Below are 12,399 nucleotides of genomic sequence, written 5' to 3'. Positions count from 1 at the left end.
TGATTCAGTGTTGATGCTGATTAATAACCTGGAGATTCTTTGAGAAGTATTTCCTGGCCAAAGCGGTTATCTTTGTTGGGAAGATCTCAAACTAGAGTTATGAGTGGGATTTTCATTTTCACTTAATTTTCTTGGGGATTTTTTTTTTTTTTGGTCTTTTTATTTTGGAGAGGGGTGACCACAGACCATTTTGTGAGAGGAGACTATTTGAATTGTTGAGTTCTTCACCACCGAAAAACTTGAGAATGTGTAAGAATCCATTAAAGCTGCAAGTGTTTTTCCTACAAACCAACATTTCTTTGTAGTTACTTTTAATGCTTCTAACTTACTTGTGTTAATATTTGGAAAATTTAACTCTTAAGTTTAAGGATATATTCAACTCTGGTTGAAGTAATATTAATACTTCTATTTCTTTTCCTATTTACTTTGAATCAGAAGAAGCCCATTCACACAGAAGACCCATTTAATGATGAACATCAAGAGAGGCAAGAAGTGGAAATGTTGGCTAAGAAGTTTGAAATGAAATATGTGAGTATAATATATTTGCATTTAGGTAATTTTACTTTATTGGCCTTTTTTTTTTTTCTCTCGGTGACTGATTGGGAGGGCTTATAATATCCACTGCCCACTTTATTTTAGTCTCATAAATTGCATCCAAATAAATGGCTAGACAAAGATTCTGATAGGTTTGTGATGGCTATAATAGTAGCCATCATTTATTGTACTCCTTCTAGAGTCCAGGCAGCTTGCTTAACATATATTATCTCCCATTGTTATAGTAAAACTACATTATTAAGTAATATTGACCATATTTAACCCATGAAGAAACTGATGCTCTGAGTTCAAGGTTACACAGTGGCAAGAACCAGGCTGTTTAGCCAGATCTGCCTGGCTCTAATCTTTTGCCTTTTCTACTGCCATTGAGAAGGCTATTTTAATGCCTTTGGTGTAGTAGTTCTCAAGCCTTCCTGCCTCATTAGAGTTTAAGAGAATGAATGTGTGTATTTCTAGGATACACATTTCTGGGAGCAGAATCAATCAGTAGCAGCATGACATTTCTTTGAAAGTGTCTTATTTACCTTAAAAATTCATGTACATTTTACATTCTATGCCATAAACAGATTGATATTTGTTTTAATATAAAAGTAAATTCTGATTACCTGATTGTGAAGTTGCTTAACATTTTTCTCACATTTTTCTGGTATAATTGAGATTATAGGAAATCTCTCTCCCTCCCCATGTTTATCCTATGGTTTTACTCCATGGCCACTTTGCTAAAACATAACTCAAGAAAAGCAAGACACCTTCTTGTTCTTCTGTGATGAGCATTGGAAAGTATCTCACAGAAATAGGAGGTCAGCTTACACTGGCTCTGTCGTTCATGTCATCCTCCAGATGCAACTGGGATCTTGGTTGACAGTTGTTGGCTCCTTGTGCTAATGAATAATCTGTTTGGGGTCAGGGAAATATATGAAAATACTTTGGAATGTGAGTCACTGTGTGGGCCATACTTGACCACCAACATATTGTCCTTTGAGGAAATTATTTAATCTTTTCAGACCATGGTTTTCTTTTTTTGAATATTTTTCGAGGCTCCTTCTGGCTTTATATTCTGTGACTATATGATAATTTTAGGGATGGACTTGTGGGTGTTTTGATGGAAAGAATAGCAAAAATTGTTACTTAAACTGTAGTGTTTAATTACAATATAATGTTCTCAAATTAGAAATCCTAACATACTGTGGCTTTTTTTTTTTAAGATTTTTATTTTTATTTATTTATTTTTTTTTAAAGATTTTATTTATTCATGAGAGAGAGAGAGAGAGAGGTGGAGATACAGGCAGAGGGAAAAGCAGGCTCCATGCAAGGAGCCTGATGTGGGATTCGATCCCGGGTCTTCAGGATCAGGCCGTGGACTGTAGGCGGTGCTAAACCGCTGAGCCACCCGGGCTGCCCGAAGATTTTTATTTTTAAGTAATCTATACACCCAGTGTGGGGCTTGAACTCACGACCCCAAGATCAAGAGTTGCATGCTTTACTGACTGAGCCAGCCAGGCACCCCTATGGCTTTGTTTTACAAGTTAATACATTGGTTAAATTTAATGTTTTAACCAGGCAATGTATTTACATGGTTCAGAACTCAAAAGTTATGGAATGAAAAATCTTTCATTCTGTTGTTCACCTACATAATCTCACTTCCTAGAGGCATGTAACGTTTTTTGGGGTCCTTCAGAGATATTTTATGTATATACATATATTACCCCCAGCCCCCACATCTCTTTTTACATATATTACAGAATATACAATTCTACTCTTTGCTTTTTTCAGGTACTCTAATTTGGAGATTTTTTTTTCATATCAGTACAAAGAGAGTTTTATTTTTTTTTATTTTATTTTTTTTTATTTTATTTTTTTTAGGGCTTCATGGTATTCCATTGTATGGACATACCACAATTTATTTAACCAGTTCCAAAATGATCTGAGTCCTTTCCAAAAATTTGCTCTTATAAATAGTGCTACACTAAATTACTTTGTAGCATGGCATTTCACACATTTGCAAGTTTATCTGTTGGACAGATTCCCAGAAGTAGAATTTTTTAGGTCAAAAGATTTATGTGTTTATTTAGTTTGGGTATATATTACGAGTTTCTAGTTACCAATTTCCATTCTCTCCAGCACTACATTAGAGTACTTAATTTTGCATAGGTTATGAAACTACGGATTAGAATTGTCCTTCACAAATGGAAAAATTCCTAGCATATGATCCTATAAGTGTTGTGATTCAGTATATGATGTATTGCCTCAGAGTTAGCATTAAATATTTTTGGGGAGGGGCAGCCTGGATGGCTCAGTGATTTAGCGCCACCTTCAGCCCAGGGCGTGATCCTGGAGACCCAGGATTGAGTCCCATGTCAGGCTCCCTGCATGGAGCCTGCTTCTCGCTCTGCCCATATTTCTGCCTCTCTCTCTCTCTTCTGTGTTTCTCATGAATAAATAAATAAAATCTTAAAAAAATATATATTTTTGAGGAGCCTTTGGATGGTACTTGGCATGGAAAAACCAATGTTCTGAAGAGGTTGGTTGATGTGTAAAATTGAGTTCCAAATAACTGGGATATCTCCAGGTACTGTCATTGTGCAGGGATAAAATGTTGCTCTTGTTATCTGTATTTGCTCTCTTGATTTTTATTTTACTCACTGTCTTGTTTTCATTCTAAGTGGAGGATTTAAAATGTCTTACCTTATGAAGCTTTTATGCCCTATGCATATTACAGATATTAAATATGTGTATTATAGCAAATTATTTGGACTCTTGTAAGAAAATCATCAAGCTAAAAGTGACCTGAGAGAAGACACCTCATTCAGCTCTAGGCTCTGGGCTGTCACAAAAGATCACTCCTAAACAACAAAGATTTTTTGGTGTTCAGAGGTAGCAAATTCAGATGTCTATGTCTGTTTATACTTATGCATATATTATATGTATATGTAAATTTTAAATAAAGAAACTTTTAAATATTGTATGTAAAATCTTGTAAAATGTTAACCCACCAAGGTAACATTTCCCTTAAAAAAATATTTTTTTGCAGTGACAAAAAGAGGTCTCAATTCTTGGAGGTTTATAAAACATAAAACTGGCCACCTTCTCTTCTTACTTTTGTTTCCTTCATGTTATAATTTAGATGTCTTTATCATTATTTCTGAAATTCACTTAAGGTCACTTCTAGTTCTTTGTTTTTTGGAACAAGAGGTATAGTTTTTTGTATAAATAATAAAGTAAGCATTTGTATTGAATGTACAAAGGGGCATGATACTTGCCCTCTCCTGGAACTTTCAAAATATTTGGGAAGATGAGACATATATATGACACACAAATGTACTACTGAACAGTAGTGTGTAGTGCCTATGGAATCGAATGACTGGAGATTTGAAAGTGAGCAGAAGGGCCAGTTCCATTCTTGAAATTGGAAGGAATTTTAGAGACTTTGGTCTCATTGAATGGATTCTTCCAGTCTCCTGTGGAACCACATTTCTCTGTAATCCCTGGAATAGCTTTCCTATCCTTTGTAGGATATCGAGTGGATAAGAGGCAGCAACAATGTATTGAAGGGGAAGGAGCACAGGATTATGAGTTAGCACAGCTGGATTCTGCTCCTGTCTTTGCCATACTAACTAGCTGGGTGACCTTAGTGAAGGCTCTTGGCGTCTTTATGCTTTGGTATCTGTGAGGGGAAAACAAGATCTGCCTAGCCAACTTTATATTTATAGCATGGGTTTTGTCAACGTCAGATGAAAAAATAGATTTTTAATGTTGGAAATATTTAAAGTGCTATCTAAATATGAAATGATATTTAAACATATCAAATGATATTAAACATATCACTCTTGCAGAGAACTGCTCCATCTTATTCTGTAGATGTCATAAATTCTTTTTAACATAAACATGTATGGGATTTTCAAACTCTATTAACTACTCTGCTGATTTTGATTTTTTTTAGTTCAGGCATTCTGTTCCAAATGGCCTTTATGTTTAGTCCTTCAATCACTGTTTACAGGTTTACTAGGGTCATCTTAAAAGACCATAATACACATTATTTGGAATCCTTTAAGATAATCATTGAGCCAAAAGTGGCCTGGGAGAGGATACTTTGTCTAGTGCTAGGTTCTCACAAAAGATCATTCTTAAACAATCACTGAAGATTGTTATTGACCATAGTTTACTGTAGTTCAGGAGTAGCAAATTCAGATGTCCCCAGCATGTCCACTGAAGCATCGGTAAAGCAGGCCAGGTAGGTGGACAGTGAAGCTGGAGGATTGTCTGAAATAGGAAACAGGTGCTATTCAGCTTCAGCCCTTGTCACTTCACAGGGACCTGAGCTTAGGGTTGCCGGATCTTTACATTTCTCCAAAGAAGGCTGAAATCTGGATATTCCTCTTTCTTTTCTTACTTTTAAATGTTGGCTTCTGGTTAAAACACCTGCTTGACGAAACAAAACATCTGTGGGGCACATCCGGCTCTCAAGTCCTAGTTGGAGGCATTGGTATACTTCACCACTTTTTTTCTAATTTATTTAATTCATCAGTCCATCTACCCTTACATTCTTTCTGCCTCTTCTTTTCTGTGAATCGGAGGGGTTGGAACAAGTGGGAGGGCTTGCCATTTCCATTGTGGAGGAGGATGCATTTGCAGGATGTTTCAGAGAACTGAGCAAGTTAAACTCCATTGGGGGTTTTCAGATACAAATCTGATTCCCTGAGGGGTGGCTGGGTCTATAAGTGATGTTAGCAATGAATTGAGTGGTTTTTGGAAAGCGTGGAGGCAAGTTTATGGGCTTCTTGTGGTCTTGAGTATGTGTAGCTGTTGGCAAGTGCTGGAGAGGAGTTGTGTGAAGTGGAAAAGGCCATCACTCGTGGGAGAAGGAAGGAGAATTGTGGAGTTTGGGACGTATCTTTTCACTTGTAGCAATTGCTTGGGGAAGGAGGATTGAGACAGTTTTGGTAGTTGAAATGCAGTAATAGAAATTATAGGGAGTGTAAAATTATAAAAATAGCACCCTGTATTGAATTGTGTGTTTTTTCCCTCTATCTTGTTTTTATTGCCTTGTCTTGTTCCCCTTATGTTACTCTCCAGGTAATGTGACAATGCATGTTCAGCATCAGTTGCTACATATTTTCTTGGGAAAAGCAATAGAGGGATCCCTGGGTGGCGCAGCGGTTTAGCGCCTGCCTTTGGCCCAGGGCGCGATCCTGGAGACCTGGGATCGAATCCCATGTCAGGCTCCCGGTGCATGGAGCCTGCTTCTCCCTCTGCCTATGTCTCTGCCTCTCTCTCTCTCTGTGACTATCATAAATAAATGAAAAAAAATAAAAATAAAAAAAATAAAAAATAAATTAAAAAAAAAAAAAAAGAAAAGCAATAGAACTATTCGGTACTTAATTTTACCTCGAGTATTCTAAGTTGGTTATTGTACATAAATCTTATTTCAGAGCTAAGTCCAACTTTGAACACTTTCCTATAGGCTCCAAATTTTTCTTGTTGGTTACTATAGGAAGGAAGTATGATACAGGTTAAAGAGGCTTGTGTTCTTTTCCTCATTAGCAATTTTTTTTTTTTAAAGATTTTAAAATTTATTCACGGGAAACAGAGAGAGAGTCAGAGACCTAGGCAGAGGAAGAAGCAGGCTCCCTCCAGGAAGCCTGATGCGGGACTCAATCTCAGGACCCCAGGATCATGACCTGAGCCAAAGGCAGACGCTCACCCACTGAGCCCCCCAGGTGCCCCCTCATTGGCAATTTTAAGTCTCCCAATGTTTAAGGTAAAAATCCTACTTTGCTGAATATCCTCAATTTCTAACTCAATCTTTAGATGGTTTCTAGATTGTGTATGCATTTTCTGAGGCCATATAATACCGTACAGATCAGCGAATGCTGTTCGCTTTGATGAGTATAGGCTTCTTCTCTAAGCCATCTCGGGCATAGGATAACCTGTGGTGGTTGGAAGATTTCTTTTGTGATTTTTCTGTTACTCCAGCTATCTTGAAAGATCATGCTATTCTGGAATTGGATATAAACCAAATAATCTAAATGAAAGTGCATAGCACAATATCTGGTGCTTAGCAGGGGCTCAGCTAAGACTGTTTGCATCTGAATGACCCATGGAATAGGAAGGCATGTAGTCTGCCAAGCATTTATTAGCATTTCTAAAATCACATTATGACTTTAAAATTTGCTTACTTTACCATATAGACTTTGAATACCACATTTTTTTTGCTTCATTCTTTGTGATTTTGGACTCTCAGAGCCCTAGTAGCTTTGTATTTATTTTAAGAGGGAGAATAAAGGTAGATTTCATGTATAAAAGTAATTCTGAGCAGTCTTATAAAGCAGTTGAAAAAAAAATAAAGCAGTTCAAATGGAGTTAATAAACTTTTTAATAAAATATATGAAAAATCGGATCCCTGGGTGGCGCAGCGGTTTGGCGCCTGCCTTTGGCCCAGGGCGCGATCCTGCAGACCCAGGATCGAATCCCACGTCGGGCTCCCGGTGCATGGAGCCTGCTTCTCCCTCTGCCTATGTCTCTGCCTCTCTCTCTCTCTCTGTGACTATCATAAATAAATAAAAATTTAAAAAAAAAAAAAAAAAATAAAATATATGAAAAATCTTGATTTTTCTTGTACGGCCTTTTTTTTTTTTTTTTTTTAAGATTTTATTTATTCATGGGAAACACAGAGAGAGAGGCAGAGACCTAGGCAGAGGAAGAAGCCACCCAGGAGTCCCTGCTTCGTAACCTTTTAAAACAAACTGAGGTTGGGGTTCTTAAATACAGGGCAAGGGGGATCCCTGGGTGGCTCAGCAGTTTAGCACCTGCCTTTGGCCCAGGGCGGGATCTTGGAGTCCCGGGATCAAGTCCCACATTGGGCTCCCTGCATGGAGCCTGCTTCTCCCTCTGCTTGTGTCTCTGCCTCTCTCTCTCCCTCTCTGTGTGTCTGTCATGAATAAATAAATAAAATCCCTGCTCCTGTGTCTCTGCCTCTCTCTCTGTCTATCATAAATAAATAAACAAACAAACAAATAAATACATCAATTAATATCTATCTATCTATCTATCTATCTATCTATCTATCTATCTATCTATCTATCATCTATCTATCTTTAAATACAGGGCAAGGGGCAGCCCCGGTGGCTCAGCAGTTTAGTGCCGCCTTCAGCCCAGGGCCGGATCCTGGAGACCCGGGATCGAGTCCCACATCCGGCTCCCTGCATGGAGCCTGCTTCTCCCTCTGCTTGTGTCTCTGCCTCTCTCTCTCCCTCTCTGTGTGTCTGTCATGAATAAATAAATAAAATCTTAAAAAAAAAAGAAACATTAAAAAAATAAAATAAATATAGGGCAAGGAAGAACTCTTAAGTAATAGTTTTCTCTGTTGCAGTTACCAGTGGTAATCGTGTGACATGACATGCCCTTTCAGTACCTTGGCCTCTGAGTTAAACAAATTCTCTTCAACTTCCTTAAATCCATTAGGAATGATCGAGAATCAGCAGTTTTAGGCTATTTGGAAGGAAGGCCCTATATCCTAAGTCATGATTAAAGAAATCTGTTTACACTGTATCTGTGCAGTTAAGTCAGCTCTTGCCTGTATTTCTACTGACTTAAATTTCCCTTTTTTTCTATTGGTAGGTTAAGGAAATCAAAAGAAATGGAAAAGGATAAGGTTGTGACTGGGCTAGACAAATAGGGAAGCTTGGTAACCAAGAAATATTTTCTTCTCAGTTATAAGACTGGAGTCTTAGCATCAGTGTCATGCTTCCTCTGCCTTCCATAGGTAATGAATGTTGCTTATTAGTTAGGTTTCTTATTACTTGGAGGCAACTAGGAGGGAGGTGAGGGAGGGTCCTGTGCTAAGAACATCTTGTTTGTTTTCTAGCTTAGTATTATAGTGTAATGAGACAGCATTGGCTTGAAACACTGATTATCAGGTTAAACAGGTACTAATGATTCAGTAAGTCACTTTCTTCTGAGTCATAGTAAACTAGTGCCCTAGGGGAGTAGATTTAAATGGGGTTCTTCATTTTAGGTGTAGCAAAACTCAAAAGGTGTTTTTTTTTTTTTTTTTTTAATTCAGAAAATAAACTTTGTGTTTTTATCGTAGGCATTTATCATGTAAACTGTGAAGCATCAACAACTGCAAAGGTTCAGGGAGTTTATCAAGTAAGACTGATTCTGTTGCAGGGAGTCTCCTTGCTAAGGCTGCTGGAAAAGAGACCAGTTCAAAATAGGCCTAATGGGGAGGACACTATAATATAATCTTTTGACAATCTATCTTGAGTTCCTTAAGTGAAATTTTATTTTATTTTAAAGATTTCATTTATTTATTCATGAGAGAGAGAGAGAGAGACACAGGCAGAGGGAGAAGCAGGCTCCATGCAGGAAGCCCGATATGGGATTCGATCCTCAGACCTGGGACCACACCCTGAGCCAAAGGCAGACGCCCAACCACTGAGCCACCCAGGCGTCCCAAAGTGAAATTTTAATATTTGTGAATTGTCTTTTTGGCAGCTCTCCATTTGGTTCCAGTTTATACCATTTGCATATCACTGGACTTGAGCACCATTAGGGAACTAGAGAGTGGAAAATAAAAAAGAAGAGGTAAGGCAGAGAGGGCGAACCAAGGGAGATGAGTTTCCAAGAAGGCCAGAAGAATGAGGAAAAGTAAATTGAGGCCAGAAAACTGTACTGTGATGGCCTCTTTGATGAAGGAAGGAACTGGGATGTGCCTGACAATAAATGCTTTGGCAGAAAGCCATAGGTAGAGGAAAGACTATTTAACCCTGGCTAATGGGAAGGGATTTAAGAAAGAGCTACTCAGTTGTGAGTTTGTCAAATACAGCTTGTCCAAAGGACAAGGAAGCAGAACCATATAAGGAGTGAAAACCCAAATGGTATTGAACATTGGGTGGTCCACACCTAAGAAAATTTTTTTTTCTTTTTTAAAAGATTTTATTTATTTATTCATGAGAGACCAGAGAGAGAGGCAGAGACACAGGCAGAGGGAGAAGCAGGCTCTTCCCCATGGGGAGCCCAATGTGGGACTGGGATCAAGACCCGAGCTGAAGGCAGACTCTCAGCTACCCAGGCGCCTCAGAAAGTAAAATTCTTGAACAGATAATACATGTACTTAACAAAAACTCAAAAGATACAAAAGAAATATGTCAAGTAAATCTCCCTCCTATTCCTGACTCCTAGCTAACCATTTCCCTCCTTAGAGATAATCACTGAGTTTCCTTTCCTAGAGATGTATTTCTGTATTTACATATTTCATAGATTTTGTTCATTGTAAAAGAATATATAAATACAGATAAACAGAAGAAAATAAAAATCACCTAATCACCTATAATCCCACTGCCAGGCATAACCAGTTGGATGTGTAGCCTTTCAGGGCTTTTGAAAATGCTTTTATGCTTATGAATGTGCCCCCCTGCCCCCCCCCCCTTTTTTTTTTTTTTGAATGTGCTCTCTTGCACTTACAACATTATTTTTAACCATTCAGGTAACACATGGATACATTCTTGTTATTAAAAACAAATTTGAGGGGATCCCTGGGTGGCTCAACGGTTTGGCGCCTGCCTTTGGCCCAGGGCGCAATCCTGGAGTTCGGGGATCGAGTCCCGTGTTGGGCTCCTGGCATGGAGCCTGCTTCTCCCTCTGCCTGTTTCTCTGCCTCTCTCTCTCTTTCTCTAAAATAAATTAAATAAATAAATAAAATAAAATAAAATAAAATAAAATAAAAACAAAACAAATTTGAGGGCAGCCCAGATGCTCAGCGGTTTAGCGCCACCTTTGGCCCAGAGCATTATCCTGGGGACCTGGGATCGAGTCCAGCATCAGGCTTCCTGAATGGGGACTGCTTCTCCCTCTGCCTGTGTCTCTACCTCTCTCTCTCTCTCTCTCTCTCTCTCTCATGAATAAATAAATAAAATTTAAAAAATAATAAAAACAAATTTGAGGGACACCTGGGTGGCTCAGCGGTTGAACACCTGCCTTCGGCCCAGGGTATGATCCTGGAGTCCCGGGATCGAGTCCCACATTGGGCTCCCTGCACGGAGCCTGCTTCTGTCTCTATGTCTCTGCCTCTCTCTCTCTGTCTCTCATGAATAAATAAAATCTTTAAAAAAATTTTTTTGAAGTGTTTCAGCTCTTTTAGAATTTGTCCAGAAACCAGGTTTTCCAGTTTCTACCAAAGGAAAAATAATTTTTCAAGTAATACATATTAAACCAAAATCTCTTTCATTACACCTCCAATTATATCCCTTCCCAATTGGTAAAAACCATGGTTCTCTGCTTGCTAGAATTCTTTGAGCATTTTATATTACATCTATAGGCATATGCTGCTATGGTGTGTTTTTCATAAATGACATCCTACTGTTTATATGAGAATTAAAAAAGCAAGATCTTGTTATTTTAATGTTATCTCCACAATTACCAGTTAGTTTGAACACTTTCAAAAGCTTGATGAATATTAACTTCTGTAAATAGCCTGAACTATACATAGTATTTGGTATACTGCTTTTGTTGCCTTCTATATTATTAAATATTCTTTACCACATTATTTTAAAGTGGCTGTTAACATTGAATGCATGTGTCATAGTATATGTAATTTATACCTTTGTTATTGTTATGATACTATAATTGATAATGCTTGGTGAAGATCTTATACTTGTAAAACCCTTTTTTTGAGAAGGATTGTTAGTGAGATTAATACTATTACTGCTAAGTAAAGCTTTAGCCATTTTGTTTACTATCATTGATTCACATTTACTTAATTAGCCATTTTATTGCATATATTAGATTATGGACTCATAACTATTAATAACAGCTACACTTGCTTGTGGTAACCGCTGATCACCTCAGCTAGACTTAAATGTTCCTAAATCTTTCTAGTTATGCATGAGTTATTTGTACTTCTGCATATGTATGATTGTTCCCATTTCAACAGAACCTATTTGTATTTTAGTTTTCCCTGGTTAAGTCTTATAGGCAGCTTGCTGTGCCTAGACAAAAAAATGTTAGAGCAGGAAAAGATTTTGATTTTAAATAGCAAGCATCAAGGAGAAAAGTTTTAAAACTTACTAGCTGGGAAGGGTGGGAGACCTCAGAGAGGAGTAAGAGATTATTCCCGATGAGGAGGCAGAGGAAAGATAAGCTTAAGATTGAATTGATCAAAATGTTCACCTTGGAAAATTACAAGAAAAAGTTGGAAAGGTAGTTTATTTATTTTTTTTAAGATTTATTTATTCATGGGATCCCTGGGTGGCGCAGTGGTTTGGCGCCTGCCTTTGGCCCAGGGCGTGATCCTGGAGACCCGGGATCGAATCCCACGTCGGGCTCCCGGTGCATGGAGCCTGCTTCTCCCTCTGCCTGTGTCTCTGCCTCTCTCTCTCTCTCTCTGTGACTATCATAAAAAAAAAATAAATAAATATTTAAAAAAAAAGATTGGGAACCCTGGGTGGCGCAGCGGTTTAGCGCCTGCCTTTGGCCCAGGATGCGATCCTGGAGACCCGGGATCGAATCCCACATCAGGCTCCCGGTGCATGGAGCCTGCTTCTCCCTCTGCCTATGTCTCTCTGCCTCTCTCTCTCTCTCTCTCTGTGACTATCATAAATAAATAAAAAATAAAAAATAAAATGTTTAAAAAAAAAAGATTTATTTATTCATGAGGGACACACAGAAAGAGGCAGAGACATAGGCAGAGGGAGAAGCAGGCTCCCTGTGGGGAGCCCAATATGGGACTCGATTTCAGTACCCCAGGATCATGTCCTGAGCTGAAGGCAGATGTTCAACCACTGAGCCACCTAGGTGCCCCTGGAAAGGTAGTTTATTTTTTTTTTATTTATTTATTTATTTTTT

The 12,399-nt window shown here is 38.3% G+C and overlaps 1 protein-coding gene and 1 non-coding gene across 6 annotated transcripts in view; both read left to right on the top strand.

Annotated features, from left to right (window-relative positions):
• The window catches only part of UBN2 (ubinuclein 2), an 87,160-nt gene that overhangs the window by 4,718 nt on the left and 70,043 nt on the right, over window positions 1-12,399 (top strand). For 4 of the 5 annotated variants that reach the window (XM_025433974.3, XM_049095235.1, XM_049095236.1 and 1 more), the window contains exon 2: window positions 436-528. In XM_025433974.3, coding sequence (XP_025289759.1) covers window positions 436-528 — 93 coding nt within the window. The remainder of the gene's footprint in view (window positions 1-435; window positions 529-12,399) is intronic. The other variant, XM_049095234.1, reaches the window with a different exon arrangement.
• On the top strand, window positions 10,677-10,713 carry LOC112651085 (U7 small nuclear RNA). The gene has a single exon (XR_003130596.1). It is a non-coding gene; the product is annotated as a U7 small nuclear RNA (small nuclear RNA).

This window comes from Canis lupus, chromosome 16 (assembly GCF_003254725.2).
Source record: "Canis lupus dingo isolate Sandy chromosome 16, ASM325472v2, whole genome shotgun sequence".
In the NCBI taxonomy this organism is placed as follows: Eukaryota; Metazoa; Chordata; class Mammalia; order Carnivora; family Canidae; genus Canis; species Canis lupus.
Note: the sequence above shows the minus strand (reverse complement) of the source record. Positions and strands in the feature narration are given on the sequence as shown.